This window comes from Bubalus bubalis, chromosome 11 (assembly GCF_019923935.1).
Source record: "Bubalus bubalis isolate 160015118507 breed Murrah chromosome 11, NDDB_SH_1, whole genome shotgun sequence".
NCBI lineage: Eukaryota > Metazoa > Chordata > Mammalia > Artiodactyla > Bovidae > Bubalus > Bubalus bubalis.
Window position 1 is genome coordinate 22,275,124 of NC_059167.1, and position 11,460 is coordinate 22,286,583.

Below are 11,460 nucleotides of genomic sequence, written 5' to 3' on the forward strand. Positions count from 1 at the left end.
TTGCCAGAAAACATCCTCTCCAGAGTCCCAATGCACCTGAAGAGAACAGGATGAACCAGACGAAGAAACAAAGGGGTGTCTGATCAGGTACCACTGCACAGCGGAATTCTCCTTCCCACACAAAACTCTCCCCCAGAGCCCTCTCCCGTCCTCCCCTACTCCAATATTTCAACAAAGGCCCCATTATCTTTTGTTTTTTAAATCTCTTCAGGCACTAGCACCCTCTGTTCCCCCCCACCAGCCTCACTACGCACACACACACCTACACATACACACCTACACACACATACACACACTCAGGACACACAAGTACTTCACTGATCTCACATTGTAGGGAAATGAAGTGTTCCAGCCACAGCACATCTTTCAAAAAACCTAGGTTTACCTCTTTAAGAACCAACACTGACTAATATATTTGACCACACTGCTGGAAATTTTTCTGAACTGAATGACATAAGCTCCCTGACATCCCAAGCCGGTACACTGAATGTAATTGATCACTTCCTGATGGCTCCGGGACATGTTTCCAAGCCCATCTTTGCCATGGTCTAGAGGGCCTAATGAGCTGGACTTTCACCTCGGGCCATTTTCCCCCTCGCTTACCCTGCAGACATACTGCCCTGGGCTTTGGCTGTCTGGAACACTCTCTCCTGAGATGTCTGCCTGGCTTACTCTTTCCATTCATGCTGTAGCTATAGCTCAAACACCATCTTATCCAGCAGGCCTTTCCTGGCCATCCTTCTCTCATCTTTCTGTCCCCCTTTGCCACTTTATTTTATTGTTACAGTATTTCCCATCACCTAACACATAGTAAGGACTTCCCTGGTGGCTCAGATGCTAAAGCATCTGTCTACAATGGGGGAGACCTGGGTTCGATCCCTGGGTAGGGAAGATTCCCTGGAGAAGGCAATGGCAACCCACTCCAGTACTCTTGCCTAGAAAATCCCATGGACGGAGGAGCCTGGTGCAGGCTACTGTCCATGGGGTCGCAAAGAGTCGGACACGACTGAGTGACTTCACTTTCTTTTCTTTCTTTAACACATAGTATATTTATCTGTTTATGGTCTGTCTCCTCCACTAGAATGTAAGTAAGCTCCTTTAGAGCCGGGACCTTGCCTGTTTTGCTTTTCCCAGAGCCTGTAACTGTCCTGGCACACAGTACATGCCCAGTAAATAATTGTCAAGTGAAGGAATAAATGATGCCTGCAGCGTTTCTGGCCAGTGTGCACCTGGTCAGAGGAGGAAGGGGATGGCTTCATCTTCACACAGCTGGTTGGTCCTCTGCTGTCAACTGTCACTTCTCGGTATATCAGCAGCTCCTAACAAGGCCCCAGCTTGCTCTCTCTAATCTGCTGTATATGTAACCTATGAAAAGCTGAAGGTTACCAAGAGACAGACAACCTTCTGAACTCCTTAAACTGATTTTTACAAACAATGTGGGTTTCTAGGCTGTGGCCAAATTCCAAGCCTGTCTTCTGAATAAAGTCCAAGAGCTTGAAGCTGTGAATTCTTTGCTCGGGGGTCTTTGCAGCCTCATTCCACATTATTGAGAGTCTGAAGTCCACCCGGAGACACTCCTGCAGATGTGTCTGTGTGCCTCCCGGACACACATGGGAATAACATAGGCTTCTCCTTCAGCAGAAGGCGAGCTGAATCGTCCCATCAGTGTTTTGAGAGAAGAGAACACAATGGGTTTGGTCCAGTTTATTCCTTGTGAGAACTGGTTTCACGCTGTTCTGAACACAAGTGGTCTGGTTTTTGTATGCCTCACCCTCTGGCCTTATTCTTTTTAATGCCAGCACCATCAGATCATGAGTCCTGGCTTGGGGCCACCTCACTCTGGCAGGAACGATCAACAGGGTCAAAGGTGGTTTGAGCTGAGAGAGACCTCAGAGATCCCGTAGTTCAAGTCTCATCTGATAGATGAGGAAACTAAGGGCCCAGAGATTGGAAGTGACTCACCTAAGGACACACAGCCCCCTGGGAGCAGAGCTGAACCTAGGAGAGAAGGTCATCTGTCCTTTATTCTGCATCTTCTCTCCACCCCTCACCCTCTCATCCCTGGCAGCCAACATCTGCTTCCATCCTGGGCCATTCTATTCTGCCTGTGGGGGAAATCCCACAACAGCAGGGTTCACAATTCAGAGCATATTAAGAGATGTCACCTCCTCTCCGAGCTCTGAGACAATGCTGTCCCTGATCTGCATGGAGCCATATCTCACTTTATGGAATGGCAGGAAAGTGGCACTGGTGCCTTCAAGCTAAACTTGGAGCTCTTCCTAATGGGTCCAGAAAAGCGGAAAGGCTATACCTGAGGCAGACTTGCCTCCGTGTCTCCCCAGACAAGGCCTGAGCCTTATCTTGCCTACAGAGTATAATGATGCCCTGTCCCCAAATGTCCCCAGTCTGCCACTTCTGCCTGTTCTGAAATGTTCACAGAAGTCCTCCGATGGCCTTGCTGTCTCTAACAAGATACTGACAAAGGGTGTGGCTGAAATTCACGGTGTTGGGGAGCCAGGCCTCCTCCATAAACATAGCTCAGGGCACTGCCAGCCAGCACCACCCTGGAAAGCAATGGTCAGGGCCCCCAGGGGACAGGACAGGCCACCTGGAAACTCTCCCCAGGCTGGATGAAGGAAACAGAAGTGGCATATGCGAAGGTCAGATTCAAGGGGCCTCAGGTGGGTGGAAAACCTCTGTGGACCTTGTTCTGGGGAGCAGGAAAGATCCTGAAGACCAGCTCTTCCGACACTGTGGCCTTGCCTCTGACCAGCCTCGGCCTCCTTTCCTTCCCTTCTTGGCAGCTCCAAAGGAACAGGGAGGGGACAGCACAGTGGCAGTTATGGCTTTCTTTTCGTTACTCCCCTCCCTGGCCTCGGGGGGTTCGGCCAGCCCTGCTTCCCTGGGCGTCAGGCCTCTGGTGGTATAATAATTGGGCCCTATTTCCAACTCAGTTACAGAGCTGCCTGACACTTTTGGAGACAGTCAGGACCACGAGCCTCTTTCTCCTCCTCCAACTGCTGCCGGAAGCAAGCACTAACCTGACAACAGGGAGTGTGAAGAGAAACCCTGGCCAGCTTTCAGACTATTCCAGGGACGGTCAGCTCAACAAAAAAGTGTTCCTTCTGGTAAAAAGAAATTTCTCTCTCTCTGCAACTTTCACCCACTAGCGTGTTATTCGCTCAGTCATGTCTAGCTTTTTGTGAACCCATGGACTGAAGCCCACCAGGCTCCTCTGTCCATGGAATTCTCCAGGTAAGAATACTGGAGTGGGTTGCCATTTCCTTCTCCAGAGGATTTTCCTGACCCAGGGATTGAACCCAGGCCTCCTGCACTGCAGGCAGATTCTTTACTGTCTGAGCCACCAGGGAACCCACTAAGCCCAGTTCTATTCCTTGGAGGCCTACAGAATAATTCAAGTAAGTCTCTAGCCTTTTCTGTTAGCTCAGTGCTAAGCATTGATGTGGGACTCAGAAGCATGAGACATGGTTAAGAAGTTTACACTTTAATCAAGGAGTCAAGAGTGATTTTATTCAGTCGTTGAATATTTTTAAAATAATTATCTTGATTGGCTTTATCATTATAACGTTAATAGATGTTTATTACAGAAAATGCTGGAGAAAGCCAAAAGTTGGACGGGAAGATTATCCATAATACTACTTTTCCTCCTGCTAACATTTTGTTCTGTATGGTTTTTGCATTTTTTTCCCCCAACAAATGTTTATGGAGTGAATGCAAAGCAAGGTGCTGACCTAGGTGCTCTCCAGGAAAGACATGCTAATGTATCAGACTTGGATCTTACCCTGAGGATGCTTCAGAGGCAGACACACCTTCAGATCGAGCACTTAACTCGGTGCTAGATCACAAGCAAGTCACCGGCTCCGTCTGAGCTTCAGTTTACTCATGTTCACTGAGCAAGATAATGGCGCTGACCTCATTAGGTTACTGAAGGGATTCTAGGAGGTTCAGGCCTGCAAAACACCTAACACAGCACTGATGTGTCCCACGAACGCCGCCACCAGAAACATAACACAGAGGCAGCAGTGATTACGGAGGCTAACGGGCGTAGATCAAAGACTACAGAGTTCAGGGGAGAGAAGCTGAGACCGGTTCCAAAGCAAGCTGCGCACCGTCTGGGGCGGCACCAAGCACGCTGTCTGGTTCAGTAAACCGCCCACGTGGACTCATCACCGACCTGAGTCTCACAACTCTGCCCCTTGCTCATTTCCGAAACCCTTGGGTCTCCTGTCTGTTTAGCCTCACTGTGTCTTTGCCCCTCCTTTTCACGTGGTGAGGGGGAGATGTTTCAGGTCTCAAGAAGCTGACAGGGATAAATCTGCAATCTTGTAACTGTAATGAACTGCTCGGCTCCAGGCTCCCCTCTGACCCAGGGGGGTTTCTTCCATTACAGCAAGACAGTCCCAGGGCCCAGCCAGGCCCATCAGTGCCCTTCCACGCCCACTTTAATGGCACTTCCAGACTCCAGGGCTTCCTGTGCCCACAGAGCTGACAAACACAGTCACCAAAGAGGCAAGCCAGGCCCAACACCCTCAGAGCAGCCGGTGTGGGAACTGCTGTTACCACAGCAGCGGAAGGACGAGCAGAACCCTAAAACGCATCCTGTGTCTTCCGCACTCGGGTCTCCCAGGAAGGGGACTCTTGGGCTGTCAGGGCCCTTACCAGTCATGCGGCCTCAGTGTGGTCCCCAGGTCCTACAGACAGGTCTCAACATGATCCAGGCTAGGAGCCCAATAAGAGGAAATTGGGTCCTTTCAATTCAAACATTTTGGCAAAAAGAACTGGGGATTCTCCCTCCCCACCCTCTATCTTGTGTGGTACCTACACAAATTAAATATAACATCATTTTCTGTCATTTAGGCAAATCATAATTCCCACAGTTCTGAAATGCACACATTATAAATAAAATATAAACCTATCCAGACTGAACTGAAGCCTCTGCTCTCAGAGAACAGTGCTGGAAAAGTTATCATCTATATTCCCTTCTGCTAGGTAAGCAGGGATCCCTGTGAAAGCTCTAAGGTTACCAGGGGAACTACTCCAGACAGGGGTAGCCCCTCAATTGGCCATAAATCTTACAACTTTGTTCAAAAGAACTCCCTTAAAGCCATTTATCTGCTTCTAGAAATGAAACTATCATCAACTTACCCAAGGGTCAACACACCTTACAAATCATTTCACCCAAATTTATTTATTTAAATAAATCCCAAACATAGCAGGGCTTGTGAGACTTAGTTCCTGGACCAGGGATCAAACCCATGCCCTTGGTATGGAAAGTGCAAAATCTTAACCACTGGGAATTCCCTAACTCAAATTTAACATACAAAATAACTAAGGTCCAGAGATACAAGTTTTTGTCCATGCTCACTGAGCAGTACCCCAAAGGTAGGATAAAAAACTCCAGCTTGGGAAAACTCTTGCCTAAAACCTCCACGGTTTCAAATAGGAGACCTTGCAAAGAAGTACACCTATCCTAAAAATACCCACAATAGACAGTCTTTTAAAAATATGTCTGTAAAGTGAAATTCCGTGTAACACCTTAGTATCCCGCCCCCCTCTCCATGCCTAATAGAGACTTCACATATGGAAAACCAAACCAATCACAAATGTTCTTCCCGGCTGTGAGGCCCGAAGACTGAAGGGCAGCTGTGTCTGCTCCACCTCCTGCTTTGGCTGCTGTCCAGAGCTAGTGAGCATCAGTATAGGTTCAAGCGGATATCTTCAAATCCACTGACTTGCCCATAAAGCACAGCATGGAGAAAATCACAGACCCTGCCACCTCGCAAGCAGCCATTTACTGATGAAGTCAGTATCTCTCTTTCTTTAGTTTGACAGATTCCATAACCAGTTTTGCACATCAAAATTTATGACACATGGGCTGACAGCAGGACAGAATATTAAAAATCAGGACCTCCCTGAGAAATCTGGGCCATCCCGTTGCCATGCCGACACCCCACAATGCCAAACAAGTGTCTCCAAGGTCCAGAAACAACTTGGCTGGCTTCAGATCCCCCAGACACTGTGAAGCCAGAGCTGCCTCCCGGCCCAGGCTGTTATGCAGACCCTCCCTTTCCCAGCTCAGCTCTCTGATCCCCCAGGGGAGGGATGATGATGCCTGTCTGAATTTTCTTAGCCTCTGTCAGCAGAGCTGGCTGCATCATTCCCTAAGAATCTGAAAATCCATGTGCTGTGCGTTCTGGCCCAACTAGACAGGGACATGTTTTGAAATGGCAAGAAGACCAGTGAGAGGTTAACCACGGATTTCAGACAGAAAGCACATCTTCAGCTGCACCTGCCCCTTTTAAGCTGAACAAAGGGTTTATCTCCCGGAGAAGCTGAACATACATTCCTCTAGCTCTCTAGTTAAGAGTCAGGCTGGAGCTGGAATAAAGTATTAGTGGGATATGAAGCTTGGATCATTGATGGCTCCCAGAGATGAGCAAAAATCCTTCTTCACTCATTTAACAGTACTTCTTAAGTCTTGCTGTGCTCATCAAGGTGGGGTTGCATGAAGCTTCCTGCACAGTCCCTGAGTGATAGCTGCCACTCAGTGAAGAGACAGGCCGATAGCTGAGAAGCCCAATGAAGTGAAATACCCCAGAAGATGGGAACGCAAGGCTGTGTCAAAGGCAGGGTGTGACTGGGGATCAACACCCAGGGAACAGACATCCTGGGCTTAAAGCCTAAGAACAGCGAGGGAGCGGGCTATGCCTGGAGTGACCAGAGAAGGCTCTGCGGCTTACTGCGAGGAACTTCCACTCTTCCTCTCTTCCTGCACCTCCATTCCTGGCTCCCTGATTCTTCTTCATACTTGAAACCCAGCTTCCAGTTCACAGCCCTCTTCTAATCTGCTGCAAGTCCAACCGCATGGGAACAAGGAGAGGACGTTCACTGCAGCCCCCATGACCTCCAATTTCCACCCCCTCAAAATGAGTGCCACCCACATTCAGCAGCACCCTCGAAGCCCCCAACACCCTCCCAGGCTCTCAGTCTGAGTGGCCTGGCCTGGATTTTGAAGCGCAGGCACCTGTGATGAGACCAGCCTGGAGCTCTGAGCAGCAGTTAGCTTCTCTGTGCTCTTCCCTTCCATTCCCCCTCATCCCCTCCCCCTCCTCCTAGAGCTCAGACCCTCCTCCCATCACGTCACCACAGAGAAGGACAGAACATTTGGGCAGTCTGCGTCTCCCCTGCCACTCCAGGCCCGCCTACCCTGGACCAGAGCTGGCCCTCTTGGAGAGCAGGAACGTGGCAGCTTGGATGAGTCCTTGCTGTGGAAGCTCCCCCGGGGTCGGTCAGGGGACGCTCCTGCTTTGCCCAGTTCTGACTCTGATCTGTCTGTCCACCCAGATCCCAGCTCTCCGGGATCTTGACCCAGGAGGCTTTTTGCCTCATCAGCCTGTCTGTCCAAACGTCCACAAGTGCTTTGGAAACAGGGTGCTAGCGGCAAGGACCCTCAGCCCCGAGCAGAGCGTTTCACCTAATCAGGGCGCAGTCCCAGGGAGTTCGACCAGAGCGGGAGCTGGGCATGGGAGAGTGGGGCTGGGGGAAAACCCACGGACCCCAAGGTCTCCTCAGGCACAGCCTGGAAATGCTCTTTTGCAGGGGATAGCTACTTCTTTCCTGGTAGGTAACAAGACACGTAATCTGGGACAGGATGGGAACACGAGAGCCCTTCCACACACGACAACCTCCCTACAGACAACACTCCGTTTTCCTGGGGTTCAGCTGCCTTGGCACGAAGACCTCAGATTCTCCTCCGCACAAGCCTTCGCCCTCCTGACCCTGCGCCTCCCAGGGGGGCTCCTCAAGGCTAGGCCTTTCAGAATGGCCACGCTGCTGCACTCCCCCACCCTCAGCCCCACACTCCGCTCCCCCAGGCGGCCCCGCCCCTCCGCCCAGATCCGAGGGTCGCCCAAGGGTCTCGCCCACCATCCGCCCCCATCCGAAGGACGCGGCCTGCGCGAGGGCGTCTCTCGCGGGTCCCGGAACCTCCCGTCTCAACAGGTGCCCCTGCCACACACAGCTGTCACCCGGGGCCCAGGAGGAGGTGGTGACAGGCACGCACCAGTCCAGGCCCCCAGCGTCGGGAGGGCACCCCTGCACCTCCATCGACGCCCCAGCCATGCCCCCCATGCCATTCGCACTGACGTCGCGGGGCTGGCCGCAGACACTGCTAGTTCACCCGTGGTGATGGACTGGTGTTGGGGCGAAGGACGCCTTCAGGAGACCTTTACCCGATCCAGAGAACCCTGGGGGTAGTCGTAGGGAGTCCTCATGACAAGGTTCAAGTTGACCGGGTCTGAGAAGGGGGCTCGAAGTCCAGCACAGCCCCTAGCGACCGTGCCTCCCCCAGCGTCCCCAATCCATGTCCTTTGCCCCCAAGAGACTAGGGGGAGAGCACGGCCACCCACGCGCTTAGCAGCGTGCGGTTCCCACCGCCCGCTCGCGGTGCGCAAGGTCCAGCTGCCTCCGCCGACGGGTGAGGTGGAGGTAACCCCTAATCCTCAACCCCCGGCCCCTGCGCCCCGGGCCCCGCAGCGCAGTGCCGAGAGCGCCGCCACGTTCCCAGTCGCGCGCGCACGCCGGGCCCACCAAACTTGCAGTACTTTCTCCCAGCCCCCACCCGCTGTCACCCTCCCTCCATCCTTGCGCCCTGGCCCCGCTAGCCCGACAGAGGTTGCCATAACAACGGACCGGAATGCTCCAACGTATACAAAGCCGGCGGAGCGCGGCGGGCACGCAGCCCCCGGCCCGGCCCCGCGCCCTCCGCAGCCGCGCGGGGCTAGGACGCGCGCCGCGGCTCCCCGGCCGCCCACCCCGAGCGCAGCGCGTACTCACAATGAGCGGGATGGTGCGGTCCTCTCGGAGCTGCTCTGGCCTCCCGCCCGCCCTCTTTGCGCCCCGGCCGCCGGAGGATGCTGCGTGGGCTCGGTTGTCCTGCCATAAGTAGTAGAAAGTGCCCAGGATCCAGGCTACGGTCAGAATGGCGATGGCATTGGCGCGGATCTTCCTCATGGTGGGCGGGCGGACACCCGGAGTAGGGGCCCGGGCTGGCGTGCTCTCGGGGCCGGGGCGGGGGCACTCTCAGCCCCAGCTGTTTGTTTTCGCTCGCGCGGGGCTGCTCGGTCCTGCAGAGCAGAAAAAGGAGAGAGGTGGGGGGTGGGGGGGTGATAGGGAGAGACAGGAGCGCGAAGCGATCCTCACGGTCCTAATGCCCTTCAGCCCCAGGCGCGCGCCTCCCCCGGGCGCCCATTCATTCGCTCGCAGAGCCCGCCCAGCGCTCCAGCCCCGGCGGGTTGCCGGGCCGCTGCGCCCGGGGAAAGGAGCGCAGCGAAAGCGAAGCGGCGCGGGAGGAAGGCCCGGCGAGGCAGACGCCCGCGGCGGAATGGCGACGGGCCAGAGCCAGTCTCGACTCCAACTGCTCCGCGACCGAGCTCACGGCGCCTGCCCCCGCGCGGCCCGGGTCTGTCCCGCCTACCTCCACCCACTCCTGGACCGAGCGGCCCTGAGTCACCGGCTGGAGATGCGCGACCCCGGCCGGAGCCCGCGCCGCGGAGCTGCAGTTCTGGGGCTGCACTCTGAACAGGGTTTAAGGTGTGTTCGGCGAGTCCTTGGGAAGGGGCAGCTGGGTGCGAGGAGAGTCTGGAGTTTGCACCGGGATCCTCCGCAGCCTAGGATGCCGAGCCGCCAGAGGGCCCACCCCGAGGAGGGATTGGAAGCCGGTGCACTTGACATTCGAAGAGAGCGAAGGAGAAGAGACGCGGCTTCGCAGCCAGTGAAAGGAGATTGTGGGTACAACCACCTCACCTCTTCCGTTGGCCTGGGGCTCCCAGCGTTCACGACGCTTCCCTCCACCCCGCCTCATTGTCCGCTGGACAACTCTGGGGTATCGTCATCACCGTTTCATCAGGAAGAAGGGAGGAGGCCAGAGAGGCTGGAAGATTCGCCCGAGGCCACACGACTAATTAGTGGCAGAGCCCAGTCTAGAAACCACCTCTCCGTCTGACACTTAAAGCAAAGTTCAAAACACGGTGCTGAGAGACACGGACACAGAAACCAGTGAGATTCTGCCCCGGCTGTATGTGAACTACTCTCACTTCCGAGCAGAAAGCAAGGTGGGCTAAGTTCTAGGAGACCAGGATCAGGCATGAAACAGACATTCAGGGAATAGATATCAAATTAACTAACCAAGCAGAGGTCACAGAGGAAGAAATACTGTACCGCAAGGCAGTCTTAAGGAAAGGCTTCTTAAAGAAAGCGGATAAATTCTTCGAATAAAGTCTTAAGAGGCAGGAAAGGGGAGGACAGGGCAGGGTGTGAGCTCCATGAACAGCCTGAGCAAAGGTCCAGAGGATGAAAGTACTTGATGTTTTCAAAGAAGAGAGGTACCTAGCGGTGCTGGGCACCAGGATCTGGAAAGTTCTGGGTGGGAGTTGAGGTTGGCCAGGCTGAGGGAGTCTGGACCCAGGAGGCCCTTGCATGTGAGAGGCAGGGTTGTCAAGGAGTTTGTGTCCTGCTGGTGCTCCTGGACACTGGCTGGTCTGAAAGACCACCTCAGGTCCTGGCCTCTAAATGAAGCTGGCAGATGGTGAGGTCACAGCTCATGCTTTATCCTACCACCTCCATCAGCACCCCTCCTTCCCTGTTTCTCCAGCAGCAGGACTGAAATGTGCATGTAGTAGACGCTCCATACATTTCCATTGGAGTGAAGTAAATTGAAGGAAGAAAACCTGAGTGGGTTTTCTGGCTGCAGAAAAGTCATTATAACTGCAGTATCCTTTCCTCACTTTGAAGTCTCACCATGAGGACAAATCCAAAAATGACCCTACCAAGAATGTGACCCTAAGAAGGGTCATGGACAAAAAAGGATCTCACCAAGAGCTCTGTAAGAGTAGCAGGGAATCTGAGGCAGGAGGAGATGGTAACAGGAGCAGTAGGAGAAGGTGGGGGGATACCTGCCAGCCTTGCTGTCCCCCGTCTGCCTTGCCTGGAGAGTTTAATTAGACTGCAACAGGGACCAGGATTCATTTCCACAGACCAATAAAACCACTATCCAGCCACTCTCTGGTTTCTGCAGGAATCATGGGGCAGATCCAGGGGTCATGTTCTCTCTGGGAAGCCAGGGAGACCTTGCTCCTTAGCAATCAGGCCCCACAGGCATCTCCAGACAATGAAAAAATGTAAGGGAACTGCCATCCCGCTGTCCCCACCTCCATCCAGGCTCTCAGGTCAGCCAGATGGGAAGACTCGGAGAATGGCCCTCTGTTGCTATAGGCTGCTCCCTCCATCAGCCTGGTCTTTGCATGTCTAGTTGCCTTCGGTCATAAAGAACCAGGTGAGAGGATGTGGAATCCAAAGACATCCCATCAGCACCCTTCAGCATGGGGGATGAAGCTGGATCAGGCCAAACCGAAATCAGGCTGATGGGTTTCTGATGGCTCC

The 11,460-nt window shown here is 53.7% G+C and overlaps 1 protein-coding gene across 2 annotated transcripts in view; it reads right to left on the reverse strand.

Moving 5' to 3' along the window:
- The window catches only part of GALNT16 (polypeptide N-acetylgalactosaminyltransferase 16), a 100,784-nt gene extending 90,942 nt beyond the window's left edge, over positions 1-9,842 (reverse strand). The window contains exons 1-2 of one of the 2 annotated variants that reach the window (XM_044924809.2): positions 9,826-9,842; positions 8,857-9,146 (exon numbers count right to left, since the gene is read on the reverse strand). In XM_044924809.2, coding sequence (XP_044780744.1) covers positions 8,857-9,033 — 177 coding nt within the window. In that variant the 5' untranslated portion in view covers positions 9,034-9,146; positions 9,826-9,842. Of the gene's footprint in view, positions 1-8,856; positions 9,147-9,496; positions 9,678-9,825 lie in introns of those variants that run through there. The other variant, XM_006056155.4, reaches the window with a different exon arrangement.
- Positions 9,843-11,460: the final 1,618 nt, after the last annotated feature.